The sequence below is a fragment of the Bombus vancouverensis genome, unplaced genomic scaffold (genome assembly GCF_051014615.1).
Source record: "Bombus vancouverensis nearcticus unplaced genomic scaffold, iyBomVanc1_principal scaffold0076, whole genome shotgun sequence".
NCBI classification, from domain to species: domain Eukaryota; kingdom Metazoa; phylum Arthropoda; class Insecta; order Hymenoptera; family Apidae; genus Bombus; species Bombus vancouverensis.
The window spans coordinates 1-26,256 of NW_027468967.1; the positions used below are offsets into that span (position 1 = coordinate 1).

A 26,256-nucleotide genomic window follows, 5' to 3' on the forward strand; every position below is an offset into this window, starting at 1 on the left:
CTGTAGTGGGCGGTAGGTATAGGGGCTGTTAAGACAAAGACCATTTGTCCCTTTGGAGGACCTTAGCTAAATTAATCCTAAGATTTGTAGCAGGTCCTTAGGTTAACTGAAAATATTCTGTAATAATGTATAGGCATCTGACAATCATCTTGTCCGAAGAATAGGGTCTTTGTGTAACGAGCCATGGGACAGAAACCGTTGGAAAGTTTGCTGTCGAGTGTCGCTACACTTCCTTCTGTTACTGCCCTCTTAGTACACATTCCTTGGTCAGCCGTTCCACCGTCTTCTGGAGACGACTGACCTCACTCTCCAGAAAGCGCACCCTCCTCCGCAGATATGCGCTGTCCGCGTGTTCATGTCCGTGAATCGGTTAGCTGTCCTTCTCGGTCCCTTCTCTTTCCTCCGATTCCGTCTTTATATCCTCTTTCCGCACGTCGTCGTCGCCAACGGCACTGTCGCGGATGCAGAGACGACAGAGATCGGCGATTGTTGAGGCGACGGCGGAGGTGGTGACCACGTGCGCCGTTGGAGTTCAGCGTTAGACGCTCTCGCCCTCCGTGAGGCCAACCATGACCGGGTAATTTTCCGGTATGATCGCTTGCCGAGCGCGTTCACAACGGTCGTAGAGGAAGGACACGATGACATTTCGTCGTCGAATCTCACCCTGCCGCCGCCACAGTACCGCGAAAGCAGCCCATCCGACGAAGATCCCGGGCCGCTGATAGTTACATCCGGACCCTCTGACCTTCCCCGAGACTCCTCTGGTTGCACGTCCTCTTCACCAGACGCATGAACACGCCCGGGGGCCTGATGGTCCACCCCCGGACGGCCACGATTGCTCGATGGCGACGCAGCGGGGCTCGCTTTACAACCCGCGGCTGCACCGGTACTGAGGTATCTTTTCCCTGCGCCGTAAACGTTACTGCCTTTCTTGTCTGCCATATCCATCCTCTGCAAAATTCTCTGCACCGGATCTGCAAACTGGCGGGTGCCAAAGGCACCGACGAACCACTTTCCCAGGGCATAGTCCTACGCCCTGAAAACCCATACCCGCCTCATGTTCCCCGAAAGTGTGGATCGCTTCACGATTTTGCGTGTCATACTTGCGCAGGGGTCATGCTAATCTTCTATGTATCGTTCCAATTTTAGTATATGTAATGCCGAAGCAAGTACTCCCCAATTTCTACCTGATGGAACAATAACCATAAGGAATGTCTCGATTTGAAGGTGTTTTAGGCCACTTAACGGCTTTAGCGGTAAATCCAGAAGCCTCGTTTTATGACCGTTCCTTAGGATTATTGCGACCCGTATAATTATATGTCGGAGATGAAAGGAAAATCGGAGCCTTCCCTTTGCAACTTTTGGGAAAGTTTTCTAATGCTTTAGCCTAGATTTTATCATAGCTGTAATTAAGCAATTGTTGTCATTTGTAATTGTTTGATATTTGTGATTGCGAAAGTGGGTTCGAGGTGACAACTGGTCGCCGAACGTAGCCACGGTCACGGGATAAACGTTTTGCCTGACGAAGGTGTGGATCGGTTATATTGTTCTCCCTAGAAATCACATAGAATTGTGCTTTGGAGATGTCGATATAATGGGACACACGTTGTATTAGGAATCAAACTCCAGACAGAAACTGCCTAGCAACGGCGTTTGGATCTTTCTCGATGCTTCCAAAGAGTATACAACAAACTTTTGACAGAAACTGCCTAGCAAAGGCGATTGGAACCTTCTCGATGCCTCCAGCGAGCATATAACAAACAAATGCAGTCGTATAGCGAAAAAGATTTTCATCAGATATTCATTCGTGTGATCGCCTTGGAAAGTGATACATCGAGCGATTTACCGAGTGTCTCAGCAATCGTATCTTTTGTATTTAAAATTATTCTACGCATAGTAAAGAGTTATCCCGTTGACCGTGGATTCGTTTGGAATCATTAGTTAAACTTATCATTTGTTAATCTTATCGTTTGTTAATCTTATCATTCATTAAACTCATTATTCATAATATTTTGTAAAATCTTGTATATTCGCGTAAATATAATCTCTGTTTCGTAAAACAATGGCTAATTCAAACGAAGAATCGTTACGCGCCTTAAATTCTAATGATAACCCGACATATATATGCACAGTTGATGGACACCTCGACCGTAGAGAGTCACCGGACGTAACATATTCCATACTTCTAACAAAATATGGTGGTTTCCATAAAATGCATGTTAACATCTTGAAAGTTTTATTGTTTGGAGTGTTGTTGTTGAGTCAGATATCCAACTGAATAATCTTTTCGGTGTCTACTATAAGACATTTAAAAGCAAGGCTCGTACACACGTGTGCTTATACGTCAGATGTAATACTTAACACGAAACCTGCTTATATTAATATTAAATTTATGCATAGTAGAATGTTCGACCTTTGTAAAAATGAAATTATAATACATACAGTTTCACCGTGGAAAAGTGAATCTTTCTAGCATGTCCACACAAATGCAGGGGAGGGGAGGACTGTGCATGCACCAAACAACTTTACGTTCGTAATTTTTCACACAAATGTACAACTGTAGAGAAAAAATTATCTCTGATATTTCGGATGTTAGGAATCGACAATATCGCATAACGGAATGCTGTGTTCTACGTATTCTATTTTTGTTACGAAAGTGGTACAAACGAAGTCCACATAAGAATAGTACAACAAAATCGGTTGAGGTTAGGTTATCGTGCAGATATCGCGGCTTTTGCATTGCAAATCACGCAACTGCCAGTCTCGTCGTTCCTTGTAAACGAAAGAAAGGTATTGTAATCGGTCGGAATTAACATAAAACTCGTCGTTTCATAATAATACTGTGCATTCTGAATATGCTATGATTTGGTTTAAAATAATAAATAGTCCATTCTTGCATACTATTGCTCCAGCTTTACTTGTATTTTCGATATTGGTATAAATAGAAAGACAATTAATGTCGTTCGAGTCTATTTTCGGATCATTTATATTACGTTTAATCCATATAGTTATTATATGAGACATAGTATCGTAAAATTTGGAAGAATAAAACGTTCGTACAGGAAGTACATTTTATAAGAACTCCAACAAATCTGCGTGTGCACCTAAAATACAAACTGATAGTGATTGTTCATAAGTTTATGTACATTATCTAATGTCAATCGAAGGTATCAATTCTTTTTCTCCATAAGAGTACTTTTTCATTTATATGTGTTCAAAAATACATGTGTTCAACCGTGAAGCATATGTCACCTACAACGAAAAAGAGTTTTCCTATACTTAATATTTCCTTTATATACCTATGAAAGTCTATTCTTCGCGTAGTATGAAATTATGAATAAATCTGGAATATTGTTCAATCTGAAAAGAAAAATAACTTATTGACATCATTCATTGATACGAGATTCAGAATGTTTGTTTTGTCTTGCAGAGAAAGAAGGCAGCCCTTTCTTTTAATGTGAAATAGAAAGCGAAAATTTGAAAACAGATTTTTTGGAAATTTACTTGCAAATATCGTTTTCAATATCGTGATTTTCTTCCCAATGGTACTGTACTTTCAAATTTTCCAGTATCCCTCTAAAAACAAAAAGTCGAACCTCGTTATTATTAACATAGGCATTACAAGGAAGAGAAGTATTAGAAAGCAGCTCCTTTTTATTATGGATTTCTTTATAATCCTGTAAATAAGAAATTCCGGAAATTTTTTCCTAAAGAATTTAATTCTTGTGTTTTGATTGATAATTATTACACTACATACTAACTTTTCGCATACTGTTCGCGTCTAACAATTTCCTAATAATAACTACTTCAAAATTACATATGTTCTTGCACGAATTCAAAAGTACGTATGATACAATTACAATTGATTCTAAAATAATAATTATTTAAAGATATTAAGATACTAATTAAACGTTTCACTATATTTCAAAATCTGGAACAACAAATTTTTATTTATAAAAAATGAAACTGTCTTTATATATTCTTTGTCATGATGCTATTTCTTATTACCATGTCGACATTTTTTAAAATTCATTTTGTTATCTCTACGCAATATGAAAATTCATATACTGCTTAATATTTTTTACATATTATCCTTCCACCGCATGATATCTCCTGAAAAATCAAAATATTAATGTTATATTATTACAATGCTTCTTAAATTTCAATTTTTGACAAATTTGAAATCCAATATATTTTGCACAATTATTATTTATCAAAAAATTCTAAGTTAGTAACTTTCTTTTCAAATGGCAAATAACATATACTTTGACTTACCTGTAAGTTTTTGTTCCTAATCATCATTTCCTCTTATAGAACATCATTATTGTTCTTATAATAACTGCCAGTGTCATAGATATTGTAGTGGCTACAACTGAATTAATAGAAAATGATAAATAACTGTGTATAACACTAACACATAACTGTGTATAACAATGACACATAACTTTTACTTACATATCAGTCGATAAGGGATTACTGTGATATCCTGTTGATGTTTCTTAAGGCACTTGATTAGGTGCGATACGGTATCATTCCTTATGGTATACTGTAGCTAAGTATTTTAGAAAATAACAAGAATAAATCTAAATTATTCAGAGGTTCCAGTTTCGGCTTAGACATAAATACAGGACCATTTGCAAAGAAGAAAGGGTGCGTTTCTACAGCCTCGTTGTAGTAACCATGAATACCAATCTCTGAATTACTGGTTACTAAACATAAATATCCTATAAAATTTAATATATTTCTTTAATTTTTAATACATACATGAGTTAGTAGTTCTAAATTATGAATCATCCTACCTGAGATATTACACTTTTCCTTATAATATCATCACTCAAGTGAACAACATTAAGATCATGTAAACCATGTCATCCTATCTTACTGTGAAGATACTTAGTTATGTTATCTAACATTATAAAAATATCATCAAATTCAAGTCCTTTTATTCACATCACATGGCCACGACGATCTGGTTCTTCGTTATATAATGTTCTAAAATTTGTCGTATATATAGGATGTACAAACCGTGATATCAAGGTATCAGTTCTTCCTTCCCAAGGGACAGTTTCATTAAAATTCTGATAGAATTAAAAATTAATTATTAATATTCTAACAATCATATATGTTAAATACATTATAGTCAACGATATATACCTGAGCGAATGTAGGGGTGATTCCTTGATAATTATAAATGTCATCAGCCCACATCATCGTGCCACTTCTTTGTACTCCAGCCTCTAGATTAACAGCCTAAACAAACATACAAAATTTTATAGAAGCTGTACAAAATATAGTATATATGCGCAATATTGAAGCGTTCAAGGGGATATAAAGGTAATGTACATCACATACACGTGTACTCTCATGCAACAAAATACAATTAGATTTAATAGTATAAGCTCTTTTATTCATCATAATAGATTGGAAATTTAAGTGTCTTACGAGGGTGAGTAAAAAGTTACCCGCTCTGTCGGTGTAGAATTTATTTTAAGCAATTGTCAAAAAAGACATACATCATTTTTTGACATAATCACTCAATTTCTGTATACACTTTGTCCATTTGCTGAAGGACCTTCGTATTTTCTCGTTAAAAAATGTTTTGCCTCCGACCACAAGAAACGAATCACAGCATCCTGCACTGTTTTCCTGCAAATCACCATTGCAAAGCGCCATTACTCGCGTAACGGTCACAAACGAATTGACGTAACACAATGAAACCTACGCAGCAGCACTGAACAGATATTGACGTCATACGAAGAGTGCAGATGGATCAATACGGTCGACAGAAGTTTTAACTATCTGGAGTGCGGATAAATTTTTACCGAGAGTCGTATAGGAATCTATAATCTGTAAGTACACCTTTGGCTGAATGGAAATTTCTCTTACATATAGTCAAAAATGCAGAAACAGTGTATTGAATTGGAAAGTGATAAAAAATAAGAGAAGTTTCGAGGTTGCATGTGATTGCATGAGTACACAGGACGTTTTTAGCGAATAAAAAATAATTTTGAAAGACACGAGACTTATCTTGTATTTTATGCACTCTCTGTGTCAGAATTTCCAGAAACTCTCTATCTTATGAAGTGTTTTAGATTAGCCGGAAAATTTTGTATGTACATACAAGAAGTATACGATCTAAGTGGAATATTCCATTATTCTCTTGATACAACAGAAACGAAATTTACAGAACTTCTCAGAAAGTTGGTTTATTATTACCAAATTAATAGAATTAATATACGTTTATCATCTTTACATACCTAAGTCGTGGAGGTTTATCGTGCGTAAAAAATTAGTGTCGTTTCAAAGTTACATTTCATACATTTTAAGCCTATAATTTGTAACGTACAAAACAATGTAAATTTGAGCTGTTTCTTATCTCCACAATAAGAAAATCCAACTTCACGTTTTTTACACAATGATATTTATGGAACAGTAATATCATATTATTGCATCGCTTGGAGAATGAAGTCAAGGTACGATGTGACCCTAGTGTAAACGCTGGGATACCCAGCTGTGCCGCACTTGTAAGCATAAGACACAATACCTATTAAATACGAGGTTATTTCATGTTGTATCAGCAGTGGTCCGCCGCGGTCAGCCTGAAAGGATCGTTAAATTTTTAATCAAAGATACTGAAATATATCAATCGAATTGTATTGAAATTATACTTATATACAGTAATAATCTTCTATTAATTTGTGTATAGAAATACTCCAATTTATAATGTACATGTTATATGTATTTTGAGCAAAACTAAGATTAGAAGGAAATTAGATTAAATACCATAATGAGGTGTGAGAAGTGGGCAAAACTATTAAATTGTGTTTATCTATTATTTTTAATGTTTAAGACGTCGATTTGATGTTAATTCGAATTGACGTGTCTTCAGATACCGTATAGTTTGTAGTAACTCTGTAACTTAATTACCGTACAAGAATCCTCTCCACCCTGAGCATGTTCGGCGCATATTATACCATCAGTGATATCAGGTGCATTAGGAAATTTGGAATAAGCTATTTTGCATTCGGCGTTCTTAATCACTGGCATTTGTACTTCCATTAATGCATTACGTCGTGGTCGTCCTACGAAGAAAATAAGAAAGATATTTAAGACTGGAACTGTTTAATTTTATTATAAAATTGATATCACTTACTATATCTTAAAGCTCCCCATCCAGCAACAAGGGGGTTATAGCCGACGAAGTTGCTCTTTCGTAGGGGCTCTTTCGTACAAATGGGATATACGTACCCTGAAAAATAAAAAAATAAATGAAAATGCAGGAAACGAATGACCAAAAGTATGAGAAAGAATTGTACACGCTTTATGACACAATATATGTGTACAGTAAGAAATTTCAAGATATGATACTTCAGTAATACTCAATAGCATATATATATATATACATATATATATATTTGAGGACTTACTCGAAAATGGCACCTCCTCCACCAATCTAAGAATGGCAATATTATGATTGTGTATGTTTTCTATTCCATCCATATGTGCACAATGTGCTGCGGTCAAAACATGCCTAGCCGATATCAGGGAACCTCCGCACTTCCATAGTGGTTTGTCTGGGTTTCGGGGATTACGAAAACCTAATGCAGCGATCCATGGCCAAGCGCCTAAAATGCAATAGTCATAGTTGTGAATATACATAATTTTTTCTCTAATAACGAGTAACAACGATTATTACCTATTCGATATTCGATCATACAGCAGACGATAAGTACATACGTACAAATACTCTGAAATAGAGATTTGATAAAGACAGAAATTAAATTTTTATTCCAGTGGAATACAAATTATTAAATAATTCTATATAATTTCTATTTGAACTATACTGAACTATAAAGTTCAAACGTGTAATTTCTGCCCTAACAGTTTTTGATCTCTATCCATATTATTACTCCTATATCAATTTTTTATTTCAAGCAGAAAGATACTCTTCCTAACATGAAGTAAAAGAAAGAAATAATTCAAGTTAATAAGTAAAGCTACTACCGATAAAATCATAGCATTATTATTTAGTCTAATTGAAATGTACATTGATGTGCTGTTTAATGCCTTTAAAGTTCATTCTTTGCAGTAAATGGCTTATTATTAATCGGAAAGAAAGACATAAAACGTACCAAGTTCAGCTGGTTTATCATCGACCACCCTGGTATGAGAGACGTTGCTAAAACCACAGTATGGTGGTCGCCAAGCCTTATACTTATACGCAGTTTTTATTAAAATTTCTCTCTTCTCTTTGTTTGGATCGTCCGGACAGCAAACGATCGTAACATTGCCCTGGGATCTGCACACTGATCGTCTATAAAAATCGGTGGCTGTACGGTACTGTATCTGCCATATTTCTTGCAGAGGTTTACATTTTCTGTAGTCAAGGCACCTGCCTTCTTGATTGTCCGGTGTGGTACATTCTGGATCAAACAATTTTAAAACATTTCTACAGTTCAAAGATGCGTAAGAAAGCGACACCGATTACTCAACTTTCGAAGTAAAAAGCGGATCAAGTCCACCGGATTGCCCTACAGACACGTATTAATCCGTAAGAGTTAGTCATCATGTTGATAATAATTATCTAAAGAAACTTTTCACGTGAAAATATAAAATTTTAATTGATTAGATATTGTGTTAGCCATACTTAAGAAAGAAAATGAAAATGAATGAAATGAAAGAAAAGGACTACCTTCAACCTCATTTTTTAAATAAACACTTTGTAAGTTTTGCGGTAAATAAATTCTTAGGAATTCAGGACAGTTTTTAGTGAATCATTTTGTTTCGACCGTTCGCGGAGAGACGCGATCGCGAGATAGCACGTCAACGAGAGTTGTAAGTTCCCGTTACGATTAAATAATCGACGCCACGAACTGATCGATCCCCTTATTTCGATTATGATAATAAGGGTAGTTCAATGAAATTCCACAGAATTAACACAAATAAATTAATGTTTATTTCAACAACTTATTAACTAGAAAGATATAAATGGAACAAAAAAAATGTAACTGCGTTTTGATTGATAAGTAATGCGCGACGTATCAGATGTGTTGACGGTTTGACTTCTCGAAAAGTTCTGAACACCTTTCGATTTTTTTTCGTTTTTTCTGGAAGGCGACCCCCACTACGTTCGGATCACGCCACATTCTTTTACGCGAGGTAAAATACGGGCCACGAGTCGACGTTTCTGGAAGTCGCCCTGCTTAATGAACCATGCGCTTGCCACTACAATGTTTGTTTGCCGGGCAGACGCGACGATCCGTCTGCGACATTATAGTGCCGCAATCGATAGTTAAGAATATGACCTATGGTAAGCCGCATGGCGTAACATTCTCCCCCCGTTGAGAGGGTACCGATCAAACTAGCGAGGTGTGGCTGAAATTCCCATCTTATTTCGTCTCGTTGGCTAGTTGTTCGGGTTTCTCGAGATCGGGTTGAATTGGCAGTGGGACAAGCCTTTTGACGCCCCGATCCAAAATGCTCTTTGCCGTCTGAACTGTAGCTGTCCGGATGACACCATCGGCGCCTGGATGAAGCTTGATAACTCGGCCCAGAGACCAATGCATGGAGGGAACGTTGTCCTCTCTGAGGATGACGATTGTGCCCTTTTGGATGCTGTGTCCACCCTTGCTCCATTTATTGCGGTTGGTTAGCTCGTTCAAATACTCCTTATGCCAGCGGTTCCAAAAATGTTGTTTAAGCTGTTGGATATGCTGCCATTCGGAGAGTCGGTTCGATGGAATGTCTCTGAAATCTCGATCACGTAAGCACGTCAATGAATCGCCAATGAGGAAATGTCCGGGAGTGAGGGCTAGGAGATCATTTGGATCGGTGGAGATAGAAGTTAGCGGGCGGGAATTGAGGACTGCTTCTATTTCTATAATAAGAGTATTACGGTGTTAAGCTCATATGTTTCTGTTTCTCCACTCGCGCTGCGCCATAATATCCTTTGATATTTCCGATCCTCTGGTCGTACGAGGAATTGCCGATACATTTTCTCGATGTCGCCAGTGAGTACGTACTGATGAGCGCGGAATCTAATTAATATACAAAATAAATTGTGAATTGATTCGAGAATATAGGATTTCCCCATTTTCATGATTATCGTGATTTTTGTATAAATATATTTTTTAAGATACTAATAATTAGGTACTTATAAATTAGTATTATCAATTATTTTGCATTTATAATTCCGCCTCTAGTATAAGTGTTAATTGAAAACTAACTTTATGTTTCAAAAAGTACTAGCAAAGTCGTTGAGTAACAAGCCACTGATGCTAACACAAATAGCATTGTCGTAATTAAATATTTCTAAATATTCATTTTTCATTTTGAACCTGTAGAAACAATTTATTATATATACTATTAGCTAAGTAATTGCATATTTAATTAAGTCGAAATATAAAACTTAGTTATTTTGATAATTTAGAAAATAAAAAACTGACAAACATTTCAATTTAATTTATGGTTGGAACAAAAGACAGTTATTTTTCATTAATTGAAATATTGCAATGCAGAGTACTTTCCAAAATACGCCGAGAGTATTCCTGATGGTGAAACGAGCGTTGCTTCATCGAACGCAGCTAAAGAAAACAACATCTATGTAGTTGGTGGTACGATGCCTGAAACAGAGGGCGATAAATTGTACAATACCTGTACTATTTGGGGTCCCGATGGAACTTTGATAGCAAAACACCGAAAGGTAAGTAATATATTCCTTTATGGCTTTGAATTTGAAAATATTGGGGTGAAGAAAGTGACTCTATCTAGGAATAATTTAGGAATATACATATGTACATACGTATACTATAACCAATTCTATAATTTACGGTTTATAAAATACGTTATGATACGGGAAACGCCCATTTTTGTTGTAATGTGTAATATAAATTTTTCACATATTTAAAATATTATTATATTTATTTTTTCTCCTTTTTAAACATCATTAAATGATAAGATTTTTTAATAAAAGAAAGTGATAAAAACGCTGTCAGTTATTAAATAAAAAATAATTAAAGTTTAGGAGTTGGTAACTTTGATATTAAATTACAAAAGTTGCAGCAATAGAATTAGCGACCACATTTTTATGTTATTAGGTACATCTATTCGACATCGACATTCCTAATAAGATTACTTTTCGAGAGAGTGATTCACTCAGTCCTGGTAACTCCCTAACGACGTTCGATGTGAAGGGCTGCAAAATAGGTATTGGCATTTGCTATGATATTAGATTCGAGGAAATGGCACGCATTTATCGGAACAAAGGTACAGTAACTTAATCGATCAATACTTAACTAGCAAAAAATTAAATATCTTTCTTAAATATATTCTATATAAAATTAATATAATCTGTAACTCTGTATAAAAAGAAGCTTAACTTAAAAAACCAGTATATTTGCTGAAAATGAAACAAATAAAAGAATTAAAAGCACAATAAGAGGACTGTCCTCGCATATTCAGAAATGATGGAATGTGAACCGTGCAACTACGAAGTTAATTGGTATTCGGTGGCTTCATATTTCCTGCTTCTATATGACCTGCTTCAATATGACCACTGGACCACTGCACTGGTCATTACTTCAGCGTTTCAGAGCGAATGATAATCAATTATACGTTGCCTGCATATCACCGGCTCGTGTTCCTTAAGCAAGTTACATCGCATGGGGACATACACAGTTGACCAATCCCTGGGGAAAGATTCTTTACGATTTGGAAACTCAAGAGAATATGGCAGTCACCGATATCGGTAATTTACAGCTTAAAATTAAAAGCGAGAGATCCATGATGTAATTAATTTTTAGTCTCGTTAATTTATCGATTTAGCCATCTTCCTCTGTATTTGTTGAATTTATTAGTAAGCATTACTTATTACTTCGTATGTTTCTTTTTTCTATCAGATCTAAAAGTTGTTGAGGAAGTAAGGGCTCAGATACCTACATTTTCTCAGAGACGTACAGATTTGTACGACACTGTCTGTAAGAAGGAGTAACTCTACACTAAAACAGAAAATGTTTTTTTATAATATTTCTACTACGATATCCTTTTTCTGTGAATTATTACTAATTTCTTATCATTTGTACTACATGAATGACTCAATTAAGAAAACCAAAACGTTATAAATAATAATCTGTATATCTTGTGTATCAACATGTAATTGGATATTATAATAATATAGGAATGCTATAATAATATAGGATAATAATATAGGAGAATAATAATATAGAAAAAAATACATGCTTTTAAACACCTTTAATATCGATCACATAAATTGTTATAATTCACAATGATTACGCATACATAAAAGACCCCTTGATAGTAAAATTTACGATCAAAAGGCAATTACGTATCGTTTAACAACATTTAATTTATAACACGTTTTAAACATTTAGACAGATTAACACATAACACTTCTTATATATAAACATCAATTCGAAGTTATCAGCTTGGAGAAATTGGTCGATTAATACCTGTAGATTGTCTGTCTCGTTGAAAGACTTAAAGAGAGCAAAAACATGATAATGCCGCTAATATAATATTCCTTCTTTCTTGTATCTGTCTGCCTCTCAGGTCGTTTTACTAATTACAATAAGTAATTTCGACTTCTTTGCGCTCTCTTTTAACGCATTCGAGACCGAAAGAAATTCATATCAGTCAGTAGGCAAGGGTATAATATAGATATTTTATATATAACATATGTAGTAATGTATATATCATGTTAATTTCATATTTTTTTCAATATAGAATTATTATATATATATAACTGTACATAATACATTATAGAATAACATAGTATATAATTTTATATTTTAAAAATATGAGGCATACTATTTAAGATTGTCATCGATTTAAAATCAAAGTATGAAAAGGATACCCTGGAGAGAGTAAAACACAGAATCATTCTAACTAAACATTCAGATCGTACCGACACCTAGGTATCGTCTTACAATTAAATCTCGGTCTCGAATGGATTAAAATCAAATACATACTTGCAGCTTCAACATCTTCAATATCGAGGAGATTCAAACTTTACAAATAAATGTAAATTGCGATGTAGAACAAAGCGATGTAAAAAGGGAAAAAGGAGGAAAGAAGGAACAGGGAAGCAAAGAGAAGAAACGAATTTTTCATTTTCTCGAAACTGGATCAAGTTTCAATGCGTTAAAAGAGAGCGCAAAGAAGTCGAAATTACTTATTGTAATTAGTAAAACGACCTGAGAGGCAGACAGATACAAGAAAGAAGGAATATTATATTAGCGGCATTTTTGTAGCCATTATATATGGTTTCGATCGCATAATTAATCAGTATCAATTTACCAGTCTTTAACGGAAGGACAAAAAGAAGAGCAGACGGCACACAGACCGCAATCATGATCATTTTCAAGTAGAATCTCAAACTGCCGTACATCTTCGAAAACTTCGTTAGTCGTAAGGGATCAAAGGATTATGTCCGCGCTGCGGAAAATAGATGAGAAGCGGCTATTTCAACAACCACCGTGTAGGTACTGCACTAGCCAGAAGTATCTGCGACAGAAATCAGAATACACTCGTTTTCGCATGGTTGGATCAATTTCGCGTGGGACTAACGCGGGATAATTGCTCAACTCACGACTTTAACCAGCCCGCTTGATTCTCTGTAAATGCTTGAAATTGACGCTTGGATTCTTTCCAGATTAACTAGCTTTGCTCCTCCCTCCCTTTATCTATTTTCTTAGATCGACTTAGACTGCCACAACATATTATCTTTCTTCTTTTCTTTTCTTTTCTTTCCTTTTGATCTTTTAAAGCCCTAAATCGCTGACTATTTTGTATACTATATATTTTGTACACTCAATTACTCTGTAAGTCATAAGTACATATGTTTTACAACGTTATTTGTCATATTTCAGTTAAACGCCAGAAAAGCCAGAAATATATTTTCAGCATGTTTTAACGCGCCCCTGGCAAAGATCTCAAAAACGAGTTGCGGCACAATTTAAAGCGACAAATAGCATCGCGTGTCTCGTTGTGGTAACACACGGTTCGCCAGCTTTTTAAAAGCGCTCTCCGTCTGCTTTTTCCTCTCTTCCCTGTCTCTTCGTTTTTCCTTAACAAGCGAAACCATTTTCGCGAGGACGAGAGTACGGAAATGACGTACTGGCAATTTTGTTTTGTGATAATACAAGCAGCTCGGTTTCAGTGAATTAAACTTGGCCCCAAGCTTCTACTTATCTACCTTCCTTTCCTTTATTTTCCCTTCTATATCGGTTTTGCGGTTTTCCACATTTCCATCACAATAAACCATGTTTTTTCTCGATTTTACATGTTAGCCAATGATTCACGGCAAAAGCGTCGACTGTAAAAATATTTGTAGTTGCAATAGCAACAAGTATGTTTTCTCAAATAGAAAATATTGGGAGCGTACACGCTGGCAAAACAATTCATGAATAGCTCGTCCTCTGCTTGTTATTTGTTTCGATACTGTTAGCAAACAAATTCATGAAACATACTGGTATAGCGTAAAATGAACATAAAAGTTTTGCGTACACTTGAGAGCTGAACTTTGGCTGTTATACGTATATTATATATATACGCACACAGTTATGTATATGTATATATATATAGAAAATTCCTTAGAACTTTGAGCTTAATAACATATTAAAATCATTAACATTAAGGAGGTGAACTTTACTTACCAATTACCAAAGTTTCTTCCGCCAAATAATACATAAAAATTGAAAAAGATAATGTAACTAGTTTTAACTTTTTTTTGTGTTATAATTTGAATCACTCGATTTATCCGACTGAGGATGGTCGATCGCAATCTCAATTTATACATATTCTCATCGCATGAAATAGATCACATGAGGGATTTTCAAAAGTCGATGGAATATTAATCGCAATTAATTATTTGTAGGTGCATTCTGTGCGGCTAAAGCAGTCACCTAATGAATTATTGAGTACCAGGAATGTTAGCGGTAAACAGGATTGCGGCTATGAATGATTCTCTAATGTCTATATTAGAGATGAATTTGATAATTTATCCTCATAATATGCAATCCGCTTTTAAGTGGAAATCATAATTAACAATTTCTGTTTGATTAAATATGAAGAGCAGATAAATCGATACGCTTAAATCAATATTAGAATTTCTTAACATTTTTATCAAATATTTTAGCACTGTAAAAGCGTCGTAGTAGAGAAATATTAGGTTGTTCCAAAAGTTTCTTTCGTTTTATAAGAAAGTAATAGATGTACAACATTTTTCGTTTTATATTATTTTATTGAATTACGTGTGATCCACCTTTTTCCAATTTAATGTAAAATAATATAGAATAACATAAAACAAAATATGTTGTGCATCTGTCATTTCTTTATAAAACGAAAGAAACTTGGGACAACCTAATAGGAATTTACTTTTATTATCCATTATAAAAATGGATTGTTAATCCTCTAGGAGATACGAACAATATAATTGCAATTAATAAGGAATAAACTAGCATAACTTAAACCAGCTTTTGCAGAAAGCTATTAGCTAAAGATGTTTATTAAACAATGACAACATGAATTTTCTTAAGTACCCCATTTGGTACTTAATCTACTTCGTAAGTACTGTGTGTCCTAGCCTTCAAAGGATGCAATTTTAACCAGAATGTTTCACATTACTTACCCGTATTATTTCCTTGTAATATAATTTATATTTACATTATCTACGTTACGTTACATTCTACGCGTTAATGTAATGTGATTTTTATTTCTAATCGAAGTTATTCAAAATTTGTAGTATCTCAATAAAAAATTAACAGCCCGCAAAAACTTCACAGAAGCATTAGTATCTTCGAAACTATTGAATTCAAATGGCTAATATTCTTTAACAATATGCATTCGACGACGTTTATCGAGAGAAGTATGTGGCGTAATAGTTAAACTTTCAATTCATATACATATATCGTTTATGAAAAAGTAGTCATTCTGCTTTTGTGATCTGTGACACACTATAAATTCTCATAAGCTAACTAACGCCTAATCTTCTGTAACGTATTAATATAATATAGGTATGTATATCTCGACTTTGAGCAACCAATTGGTGCTAAATAAGCTTTAGTACATACTTCTTACACGTAACAAAAGACCAGTTAACATCTCTGCTCTTAAAAGAAAAACGAAAGGAGCTCTGAAAAGCTGCAGAGTTCAGGTCGAATAACACCAGCTCAGATAAATGACCCTCTAACTTACCTTTGTCCTCATCGACGTCAGTGATTTTAAAGCTAGTTATAAAGTGCACTTCTCAGCCAGCGTCCACGGCAGTCAATATTATTTAACGGGTCTTAACGCGATGTAAAAAGGGAAAAAGGAGGAAAGAAGGAACAGGGAAGCAAAGAGAAGAAACGAATTTTTCATTTTCTCGAAACTGGATCAAGTTTCAGGCTGCTCGCCAAAGAGTCTGTAGCTAACGAGACAAGATTAGACAAACCACGCTTTAAAATTCCCACAGAACTATAATAATCCTCGAAATCAATACGATTCGTCGATCCATCGCCTGATTAAAAAATGAGATAGGATGAAGCTCACTAGTCGGCCTTTGAACTTTCAATAGCGCTTACGGCTCGTATACTCTAGTTTGAATGCTACAATGTAAGCCAAGTCAGCTGTAACTAGCGTTCGCGTGATTGTCGCTATCTATTATTCACGCGTTACACGTTCACCAGACAAACGCGTCTACCGGTTGACATTGTTTTCTGTCCTGAGTTTCAAAGCAATTATGTTGCTTCGTGTAATCAAATCTCGCCAAACTAACGATAAGTTCTTGTTTGATCTTACACAGTTATTAAAACTATACAAGTTAAACCAATCTAGCCTAAACAAGTAATGTCGTTATATATTCTTTTTTAAATCTATATATTGTTTAATAAATCGTGGTTAGGATATAGTAGCTGACAAAAATATTCGGACAAATATATTTGTAGAAACATTTTAAGAGTGTATTATGCATAGTGGCACTATTTAATACTGTACTGTGACTATCATGGTCGTGTTGGTATTATTCGAAACTAATCTGAAAATCTGTATGGAATTTGTAAGATATTTAGTCCGAGTACTGTGCATTACTGATATGTACACAACCGAGACGAGATAACGAAGGTACTGCTCTCCATCGTTCATCGCTACGCGTTGCTAATAGCAACGTATAATGCATATATATCTCGCAAAGACCATAAAAGTACCCAATGGAACCACGTTTAATATTTGATAATAATGTCCCATTACAGTTTCGTCATTTTCAATTAATTAAACACGACCCTCTCTTTAAAAATTAGAAGATAAAATACGTAATACAAATCTACTCGAAATCTTTTAAACCTTACGGACGACCTTACGGACCTTACTTATGGTCTTTAAAAGCAGCAGGGATTAGCAGAATATTAACTGCGAATTTTTCTTGGACCGCAGCATGCAATATGAAATATGGTTATTAAAATGTACACTGAAAATTTCCATTATCCATAAGATACTCGTGCTTGTAGGACCTTGAAAATGAATTCTTAACCCAAATAGTCGACCGCGATACTCGAGAAATTTTGTGAAGCTGACGTCAATACCAATATGTACCGTCGTTGTGCTATTATTTCGTGATAAGCCGTATTGATTGCACTTCCATTTCACGGAATTAATTTTTCCACACAAAAAGTGCTAACGATAATCGAAAAAAGAAAAATATACTACCACTTTTCGTACCAGCATACACAAGCGCACTCGATTTTACACGAGTATACAATTTGCAAATTCGACGGAACGATCGGATTTAATTATTTTTTCGATATTTCAGGCATCAAGTTTTATTTACACATCGAACGTTGAAATGCGGCGAAATACAAAATGTACAAACCACTCTGGACATTAATTAACTTTAAACGTTATTGATTAATTAAAGAAACCAACCATTGTGTTGATTTTTACATTTTGAAAAATTGTTATCCACTTTTGCTTTGTTTAAAAATTGAAAAAAAATACTTTTATTGTAAGTCACGAGTATCTCTTTTATTTATTTAAACTTTAGATCAAATATTACAATTTATAAATATATCATTTATTTAGATATACTTGTAATATCTGTTTTATAAGTTTGTACTACCATTTATCTATTTATCTATTTTATTTGCACATAATCTTTATAGACTGATTTTGTAAAGAATAAAAAATTGTGATTCTATTTAAAAACGATCGTGTCAGACTCAAGTGATAAGCGATATATATTTCGGCGATATATATATATTCAGATTTCATCATCACATAAACGGTGCTATTGGAAGCGTTTCACAATAGACGTCTTATAAGCGCCTGCGATGTCCGTCATATGTAAAGCTATACCACTGAATCACGGCCGCCATTTAGTGATTAAGGTCGATCACTTAGAGTTGTTAATCCGACATAATGGCGAGCAATACATCGAAGACATTATTGGAAACACAGTTACAGTTTAATTTCATTGAGCTTATTTGCAAATAAATGTGTACAATATATTTTAGAGGTTTTAAATATTATTGCTGACTAAACTTCGCGTCTGCGCATCATCTTTCTTTAACTTTTTTTGCATTTTCTTATCGACGCATGAAGACGAAATGCGTAAATTTTATTATTTATTTAAACATTACTATATTGTGCTCAAAGTAGCGGAATATCGTTCTATTATCAATATATGAAGAACTAAAAGAATTAAAAAAGAATTAAAAAAATATGTAGTTCAATCAATACTTCGTGTATTTTTCTATCTCCACAAGACAATATCCGGACCAGTTACGCTTACAGTATCAACAAAGATTTGTCCAGCCATACGGAATAAGTCGTACTCAGTAGTTTAAAAGTATTAACCGCACGAATTCCAGAAACACTTTTGAAGTAACTTTCGAACCAATAAATCCCCGAACTAAGAACTGTCATATTTCGTCTCTATTTATCGAATATTGTGAGAAAATGCAAAAAAAAGAAGTTAAATAGAAAAAGTACTTGGAAACTTAAAAGAAAAAATCTCGAAAAATCTCTTAATACTTTTTACTGTCGTCTTGAGACGCACCATATGTTAAGCTTCTTCGTAGTTACAACTTTTACCGCAGATGTAACGAACTGACAAATGCTTCGAATGGCGCGCGCGCGTCAACGACTACACTTAAATTTTAAATAAATGTTTTTAAATAAATGTTTAAAATAATACATTAAATGTATTAACTTTCTTGCGCAATTTCATTTAATTTCTTACGATATGGAGGGTTTAATTACGTTTAAGATATCTATTTGAATCTTTTAAATTCGAAGTTTTTTAAAAAATTACCTTAAACTTTATAAAATTAAATCGTTTTTCCACTTTGTTGTATCATAAAATAGTTGCTTAAATTCAAACCTTACCGTCGTCTTGAAATATTCTATATTTTCCTCGTCTTAAAAAATCTCCCTACAGAAAGAATAAAGAAGAATAAAATCCCATACGTTAAATTTCACGTGATTGGTGGAATACATAACGATAACAAGAACTAACTAGCGACAACAAGCAACCATTAGCAAGGACAACTGGCGACTGTAACTGTCGTCTCTATGATGTATGGCGACTAAGGAGAACAGCCAGCAACTACGGATGACATGTAACAACCAACTGCCCCACTTCTAAAAGGCAACTAACTTGCAAACCCTTTGATGGTTTCTGTAGCGTGATATACCCCTTGAACGTGGTTAAAGAATGTGGTCGCCGCTGGACGGCGGTTTGACAGCAGAGCGATCTCGCCAATTCAAAGCTTGACATTACAAACTACCGAGAATCATTAGGCTCGTTATCGAGCATCTAGCTTTCAGAAGGTGCTTTATCATATGATATGACTCTACGATATTTTTATAGCAAGAGGAATGGCCAACCTCTAACAAAACAAATTTTTACTAAGTGCTGCATGTGAGCTGCAGGCCGGCCTACTAGGGAAATTTGACGAATGAATAAACTAAAATATATACGAATATATTCGTTATATCATAAAATGCCCGCATTATGTTCTCTAACACCATAGAGGAAACTAAATTTATATATTAAAAAATTGGAATACCTGTTATAAGAGAGTTAATTAAATTCTAACCTATCGATGACTCCATAAAAACCTTTATTTCCTAAAAATGTATATCTTCCAAATTCTCCTTAGAAAGTCTCATAGAGAAAATATGAAACCTGAAAAGTACATCACGCTGATGCCTCGATCAACCCTCGTGTTTCGCAGTCCATGTGTCCGAGCGATGAATTCCCTCCAAACAAGGAAAAACCAAGGGGAGGTCTTCTTCGAAGGACATGAGAGGGTAAGGGAAGCAACGGGAACGATGATCACGCGATATACTGGCGGCGTACGTATAGAACGGCTGTTGCGAGAGAGTTCGCAAGAAACAAGAAGAAAAAAGGAATCGTAGGCCGACGCGACTATACGCTGTCGACGGACAAACAGCGACTGAGCCTAACTGAAACGAACTCTGTCGCAGTATGAGCACAGGCTACGTTCGCGGGTCGATCGAACACGTTCTGCGCCTTTCCTCGGCACCAGCGTCAAAACCACCCTCGACGAGCGCAATGCACTGGTGCACCTGCAATATTAACCACTGGTCTTTCCTTTTTCGCGCGATATTATATCAGCACCTATGATACCATTTCAAAGACTGCAATCAAAACATTAAATACCGCATTAAAGCCATACAATAATTCGCAATATTCATTCGTAAACGTTATTGTATATGTGCTTAATTAATCGTTATTATGTTTCGAATGATTTACTACCTCATATTCCATAAGCAGATATATGGTTCATTTTCATCTCAAGTACGATATAATTTGTAACAAATATTTATAATTCACAATGTAAAATATTTATAATTCATTGGAAATATTATTCTATCACGGTATAGTGGTCAAATTTCACATAAATCACAAACATATGGTAGTCAAAAGCTATACTCACGACATGACAAATCATGATGATGTCATGAAAAATGGCGTCCGTCCATATATATTCAAACGCAACGAACAAGTTCGAACTTTTCGAGAATAAACGATTTGTTCGATAACATCTGTCGCGAACTTCTCTTCCTTTAACGATAACAATTGACAACTAAAGCTCGAGAGGCTCGTAAGGATGAACAGCGACGAGTATCTAGAAGCTATGTACTCACCTGGGCAAGGAGACTCCAACACCAAGGACGTTGGAAGTTTCGAGAAGCGAAGATGGAAACTGAAGTAGCACGTCAGGTCAACTCTGGCAAAAACTGCTAAAGAAAGAAAAATCCAACTAATTTGTTTCCAACAATAAAATGAAATTAATTTGTTTCACAAATTATTAACTGGATATTATTCAAAAATTATTCAAAATTCGCTTCCGCTTAAACTTATTCCAAATTACTTATTAATATTAGAAGTATTCAGCATTCCATTAGAATTTTTAAATTGTACTTACTTGGCCATTAATTGTGGTGGTAAAGGAGGTGCAGGTGGCATTATATCAGTCATCGAATTGAAAGATGGTCCCGGTATGAAGTGATGTTTATACGCATTTGCTTCTTCAGAGTCACAATCCATTTTTTCTACATTATATTTTTTCGAATTTACATTTGTAGAAAAATTAGTCTCACAAGTCGCATCGTTCTCTTCATTGAATTTCTCTTCCAAAGCTTTCTTTTGTTGTGCTATTTGACTTTGCAAACCTTCTGATTCTAAAAGAGAACTCAACTCGACTTTCTCTGTATTACCATAGCCTAAACACAGAGTAAAAGAAATTTTTGTCATTTAATAGAATGACTGAGTGCCATTCAGTTACTGTCCTTACAGGCAATGTATTAGAATTTCCCGTGCATAAATGTATATGTATAAACGTTTGCCTTGATATATGTAGTAATAATCACTTGTCTAATGAGGAGAATTATATTCCAAGCAGCTAATAATGAACAATAAGTAACATGCACGTTTATGGTTCATGACCCTATATCCCACGGGTCTCCCCATAGACATTGACAGGTACTCCTGCCCAGTTAAGGACCTGCTGAATGACACTGTGATAGACTATGCGAAAGCCTTTACTTCATATATATATGTATTTTTAGTACATTTCTTAATTGACATAACCATCATGCTAAAGGTATTACCTACAAATTTTACAACACACGTGCTGTTGAGGTTATTCGGTGTGTAAACAGAGAAAACACGTGGATAAATTGTAAGGTAGAAAATATATTTAAATAGAAGTGTAATAAGTAAAAATACAATTTGAGCTGGTCCAGATCCGCACGCTAGCTGTGTTACCTAATAACTGAAAAACACCGAAGCCAACGTCGCCTGTCTACTGTTTATGGCCTGACTTCGTCGCAGTCTTTTGTCTACACGCTGTCGATGGCTTCAGTGCTTGAGAAAACTAAAAAAGACCAGATGTAGAGTTTTCTTAGAAGTGGTAACCACTTCAACACGTGCCATTGTTTTCGTAAATTTTTGATATTATAGCTTCATAAATTTCTCCATCCTCTGAGTATATTGCACGATAAGGTGCTCCTATGATCCATTTCTACAGAGAAAAGATGTGTATACAAATAAATATAAGTAAATAGCAAGATAAAATAATTTGCTTCTTAATCAATATATTTAATAATATTCTGTATCAAATTTGTAATATTATATCAAAATCACAACCTTGTGTAATTTACTTGCGTGTTTAGGCTGCTTAAGATTTTGTAGGTTTTCTTTCGGTTGAGAATTTCCAACATCCATTCCCATTCGCTTGATAACTTCTTCTTTTGCTAAATTTATTGCTTTATCATATGCTTCTATTAATGCACTATCATCCCAAACATTATCATTGGCTGTGTCTGTATCCTTTTGAGATAGCAAATTATACGTTATTAATATTGATACAAGTATTTTATTATCAAACTATTGCAAATTATCATATATGTCATTTTTCAAAAATTGACTAAAAGGTAGTGGATACTGTTAATTATTATTATGCTAAGATCTTGTACTAAAATAATGTTAAAACCATTACGTTTCCATTTCCTCGTATAAAAAGAACATTCATATCATCTGCCATTTTAAAATAACATCATTTAAATATTGAATTTGCTTCTCAAATATTAATTTGTCTCATTTCTTTAATTCTAACACATTGTAAACAATGATGACATTATACCAACTATAATACTAAAAATCTATTCCCCATTCATTCGAAAGATTATTTTTTGAAGCAAGGTTAACATTGAATGTTCCCAAACTTCAATAACTGTATTTTACTTTCTTTACAATATCTAACGATATATTAGAATACTATAAAAAAATATTGTATGCACAAAAAACTGTTTATAGCGAAATAGCAAAAGAATTAATCACATATTATAACTAAAACGAGATTGTTAAGTAGATTATATTATACTGCATATGCGTTAGTGTTTCAGCTGGTAAATATAGTTTTTATATCTGAAGATAAATAAGATTTAATTCTATAAAATTGCATAATGAATTATACATCTATCTATTACTATTCGTATTTCCCCTTAGTTGTATGTTGTCAATAGCATCAATCACGAACATATAAATAAATATAGAAGAAACCGTTCGGAAATGGAAAGGGAAAAATGAACATGGAAGACAAGAAAGTTTTCTTCAGGTTTAGCGTATGCGTGATACGCTTTGAATGTCTCAGATAAAGATAAAGATATTCTGCTCATTTCTATTTGTTCCGCAGAACGAGAAATTTGTTGTCTTTCATATTGGTTTTTACGATTCAATTTTTAGGCAGTTTTCCCTAGCGAGTGTCAGTCCCTGTTTGATATAACCAGACCGTAATTTATACAGATATGTATTATAGATATATATTTGTAAAACTGAAATCAGATGAAATAAATGTTGCCTGAGGTTTTAAACGTTTAATAAAAACAATATTTCATTTGGAAAAAATGTAAGATATGTAAAATTACACATTGATCATTTTGCTGGTCTTGTATCATAAAACGTGTGGCCCGAAGAGCACGTGTCCGGTAGAGATGCGTCACTTGTGTTAGGAATCGTTTTATAACCTATCACAGTAAAGGAACGTCCCAGTATAGCAGCCGAAGAATGCCGTGAAAGTTTTTGTACAAAGTACAATTGATCTACAATTGATATTTTCCGCAATACTTATCTGGTGTTCGGTCAGGGTGTCCCATACTCATGATATTTATGACAGTGGAATGGCGTTAGTAAATCAATTACAAAAATTTTCGAGATCAATTCTCGGTATTGCATCAAATTATTCAAAATATACAAGCAACACAACGTTGCCCTTTTTGCAGGCAACAAGAGGAATATCGACCACGCAACCACTTTCAGAAAAACAAGAGTAAGTGATACAAATTTTCTTGTGCTTTCCTTCTTTTTTTAATAGAATTTCAGTACTTACCTTCCAATATAAAATTGGTGTCAAAATAATAATGCTAATAATAATGTCTAAGAAATTTTTCTCTTTGTAGGAGTATAACATCTAGAAAAATAACATAGTATTAATAGAATAGTATTAATAAGAACAACATTGACAGTGAACAACTAAAAATATAACACTGTTATAAATATATGATATACGAATTTTATTTATGTATTATTAAGACAAGTATATCTTATTTTTAAATTATTTCTATTATCATAAGTGATACATATAATTAAGGTATAATTAAGAGAAGATTAATTGAAGAAACACAAAAAATAAAGAAAATAATTATATTGAGATAATTTTTATCTTTCATAAATATTATTTTCAGAGTAAATATAACGTTTGTTAAAGCAAGTGGAGAGAGAATCAAAGCAAAAGGGAAAGTTGGAGATACTATATTAGACATAGTAGTAAATAATAAAATTGATTTAGATGGATATGGTATGTTTTAAAGAAGCATAATTTACTTAATTTAAAATAAATAATTTTGAGGTAGAAAATATTTGAAAATTTTCATTTTTATCAAGTTTAATATTCTTATTATTTTTAACTTTTGATACTTTATTATATAAGTATGTTGTAATCTTAAAATATAATTGATATAGGTGCTTGTGAAGGAACATTAACTTGTAGTGCCATTTAATATTTTCGAAAGAAGTTTATGATGCACTTCCTGACAAACCAACAAATGAAGAATTAGACATGTTGGATTTAGCATATGAATTAACAGATACGTTAGTTCATAATAATCAGTATCAAATCATTCACATTATTAATTCTATTACCTTTTAATATTTTATAAAGTGAATTTTTCTATTTAAATTTATGTAAAAACAGGTTAGTATTGGGTATTTCGAAATCTGCATCTCAATGTAGAATTTCAAATCGCTATCTCTGAATACTACGAAACTGAAATTATAATAAATTTTCATAGTTTTTTATTTATGACCCTATAATCATTACAAATATGTTGGAATTAGCATATTTACAATGTTGATTTTCAAATGGATAAATAGAAATCTTATTGTGTATTAGTATTAATTTGTATAGCAATAAATATATTTATTGACATATTCAGTTATATAATATTTAATTTCAGGTCACGGCTAGGCTGTCAAATAGTAATGTCTAAGGAACTAGATGGAATTGAGGTAAGAGTTCCATCAACAATTAATGATGCAAGAGCATAACTGAAATTATCTATAGGTTTTTGAAAATTTGTATACAATGTTATACATCTCTTGTTAAAAAACCCTTGTTATAATTATTAAAATATTGGTATTAAAAAAATATAATAAAGAATCTTGTGTTTAAATGTGAAGCTTATATATATACATATGTTATAGTATAATTGCAATTTTGATATTTGTACATTGCCATTGTAAAAAGCCTATCCAATTATGAAGAAAATATATCTTTTATTTTTAATATACAGGGTGTCAATTTTAAAACGTTCATCTAAATTATTTTCGTTACTATTAAAGATAAGAAGAAATTACTAAGGAAGACTTAAATGGTTTTAAGATGTGTATTTGGTTATGATAAAAAAAACTCTTGTGGAATAAATTTTGCAACTTCTGAAAGATTAGATAAAAGCTTAGAACCTAAAAAATAATTTGAAATTAATTTCGTTTAGATATACTGTTTGATTTCTTAGCTATGGGCAAGTTTAAAAGATCATCAAACTCATGGTCAACAAAACAACAGAAATGTACATGCAATGCTTTTTCGTTTCACAACAAGTTATCTGACACTATCATCATTTTCGTGGCACATGCAACATTATCGATTCAGTATAGTAATGTTTTGGATTAAAACA

The 26,256-nt window shown here is 33.8% G+C and overlaps 4 protein-coding genes, 1 non-coding gene and 1 pseudogene across 21 annotated transcripts; 2 read left to right on the forward strand and 4 right to left on the reverse strand.

Annotated features, from left to right (window-relative positions):
* Positions 1-1,066: 1,066 nt before the first annotated feature.
* On the reverse strand, positions 1,067-1,173 carry LOC143305041 (U6 spliceosomal RNA). The gene has a single exon (XR_013061720.1). It is a non-coding gene; the product is annotated as a U6 spliceosomal RNA (small nuclear RNA).
* A 1,302-nt stretch (positions 1,174-2,475) lies between these two features.
* Positions 2,476-5,828, reverse strand: LOC143305032 (ectonucleotide pyrophosphatase/phosphodiesterase family member 1-like). Of its 7 annotated transcripts, XR_013061706.1 has the most exons (8): positions 5,463-5,657; positions 5,155-5,250; positions 4,800-5,078; positions 4,456-4,724; positions 4,276-4,372; positions 4,009-4,113; positions 3,505-3,576; positions 2,476-3,360 (listed from the first exon to the last, which is right to left on the reverse strand). XR_013061706.1 is itself a non-coding variant. In XM_076627593.1 (6 exons), the coding sequence occupies exons 1-3, from the start codon at positions 5,526-5,528 to the stop codon at positions 4,947-4,949; spliced, it is 243 nt and encodes an 80-aa protein (XP_076483708.1). In that variant the 5' UTR covers positions 5,529-5,698; the 3' UTR covers positions 3,393-4,113; positions 4,276-4,372; positions 4,456-4,724; positions 4,800-4,946. The 7 variants fall into 7 exon arrangements, 1 of the variants encoding a protein (XP_076483708.1); XR_013061702.1 differs by having other exon boundaries at positions 3,505-4,113; positions 5,463-5,658; XR_013061707.1 differs by lacking the exon at positions 3,505-3,576 and having other exon boundaries at positions 5,463-5,655.
* Positions 5,675-18,497, forward strand: LOC117162395 (omega-amidase NIT2-A-like). 7 transcript variants are annotated; one of them, XR_013061701.1, is made up of 5 exons: positions 5,741-5,849; positions 10,518-10,702; positions 11,097-11,265; positions 11,461-11,746; positions 11,898-12,143. XR_013061701.1 is itself a non-coding variant. In XM_076627587.1 (4 exons), the coding sequence occupies exons 2-4, from the start codon at positions 10,619-10,621 to the stop codon at positions 14,923-14,925; spliced, it is 285 nt and encodes a 94-aa protein (XP_076483702.1). In that variant the 5' UTR covers positions 5,675-5,849; positions 10,518-10,618; the 3' UTR covers positions 14,926-18,497. The 7 variants fall into 7 exon arrangements, 6 of the variants coding, with proteins under 6 accessions (XP_076483702.1, XP_076483704.1, XP_076483701.1 ...); XM_076627587.1 differs by lacking the exons at positions 11,461-11,746; positions 11,898-12,143 and adding an exon at positions 14,894-18,497 and having other exon boundaries at positions 5,675-5,849; XM_076627589.1 differs by having other exon boundaries at positions 5,675-5,849; positions 11,370-12,143.
* LOC143305025 (venom serine protease Bi-VSP-like) lies at positions 6,268-8,257 on the reverse strand. Its single transcript, XM_076627580.1, has 6 exons — positions 8,133-8,257; positions 7,697-7,748; positions 7,369-7,625; positions 7,154-7,319; positions 6,928-7,082; positions 6,268-6,599 (listed from the first exon to the last, which is right to left on the reverse strand). Exons 1-6 carry the CDS (start codon positions 8,151-8,153, stop codon positions 6,444-6,446), a joined length of 807 nt encoding a protein of 268 aa, XP_076483695.1. The 5' UTR covers positions 8,154-8,257; the 3' UTR covers positions 6,268-6,443.
* A 3,826-nt stretch (positions 18,498-22,323) lies between the features above and the next one.
* On the reverse strand, positions 22,324-24,672 carry LOC117162397 (survival motor neuron protein-like). 4 transcript variants are annotated; one of them, XM_033344294.2, is made up of 4 exons: positions 23,170-23,186; positions 23,022-23,101; positions 22,670-22,852; positions 22,342-22,544 (listed from the first exon to the last, which is right to left on the reverse strand). In XM_033344294.2, the coding sequence occupies exons 2-4, from the start codon at positions 23,064-23,066 to the stop codon at positions 22,443-22,445; spliced, it is 330 nt and encodes a 109-aa protein (XP_033200185.2). In that variant the 5' UTR covers positions 23,067-23,101; positions 23,170-23,186; the 3' UTR covers positions 22,342-22,442. The 4 variants fall into 4 exon arrangements, with proteins under 4 accessions (XP_076483707.1, XP_076483705.1, XP_033200185.2 ...); XM_076627592.1 differs by lacking the exons at positions 23,022-23,101; positions 23,170-23,186 and adding an exon at positions 24,411-24,672 and having other exon boundaries at positions 22,324-22,544; positions 22,684-22,852; XM_076627590.1 differs by lacking the exons at positions 23,022-23,101; positions 23,170-23,186 and adding an exon at positions 24,411-24,663 and having other exon boundaries at positions 22,337-22,544.
* Positions 24,049-25,867, forward strand: LOC117162396 (adrenodoxin-like protein 2, mitochondrial; annotated as a pseudogene). Its single transcript, XR_013061700.1, has 4 exons — positions 24,049-24,350; positions 24,766-24,878; positions 25,043-25,171; positions 25,537-25,867. The product of XR_013061700.1 is annotated as an adrenodoxin-like protein 2, mitochondrial (transcript).
* The last annotated feature ends 389 nt before the right edge of the window (positions 25,868-26,256 follow it).

What these genes read in the sequence shown, in the direction of transcription:
- LOC117162397 (XM_076627590.1), bottom strand. Translation starts at nt 24,491, where the DNA reads ATGTTATACTCCTACAAAGAGAAAAATTTCTTAGACATTATTATTAGC. An exon ending in CACCAATTTTATATTGGAAG is followed by an intron (nt 22,853 to 24,410) that starts GTAAGTACTGAA and finishes CTATCTCAAAAG; the next exon opens with GATACAGACACAGCCAATGA. An exon ending in ACGCAAGTAAATTACACAAG is followed by an intron (nt 22,545 to 22,669) that starts GTTGTGATTTTG and finishes TTTTCTCTGTAG; the next exon opens with AAATGGATCATAGGAGCACC.
- LOC117162395 (XM_076627584.1), top strand. Translation starts at nt 10,619, where the DNA reads ATGCCTGAAACAGAGGGCGATAAATTGTACAATACCTGTACTATTTGG. An exon ending in TGATAGCAAAACACCGAAAG is followed by an intron (nt 10,703 to 11,096) that starts GTAAGTAATATA and finishes TTATGTTATTAG; the next exon opens with GTACATCTATTCGACATCGA. An exon ending in ACGCATTTATCGGAACAAAG is followed by an intron (nt 11,266 to 11,460) that starts GTACAGTAACTT and finishes TCGCATATTCAG; the next exon opens with AAATGATGGAATGTGAACCG.
- LOC143305025 (XM_076627580.1), bottom strand. Translation starts at nt 8,153, where the DNA reads ATGATAAACCAGCTGAACTTG. An exon ending in TGATAAACCAGCTGAACTTG is followed by an intron (nt 7,749 to 8,132) that starts GTACGTTTTATG and finishes TCTCTATTTCAG; the next exon opens with AGTATTTGTACGTATGTACT. An exon ending in TGCTATTGAGTATTACTGAA is followed by an intron (nt 7,320 to 7,368) that starts GTATCATATCTT and finishes TGTGTCATAAAG; the next exon opens with CGTGTACAATTCTTTCTCAT.
- LOC143305032 (XM_076627593.1), bottom strand. An exon ending in TCACCCCTACATTCGCTCAG is followed by an intron (nt 5,079 to 5,154) that starts GTATATATCGTT and finishes TAATTCTATCAG; the next exon opens with AATTTTAATGAAACTGTCCC.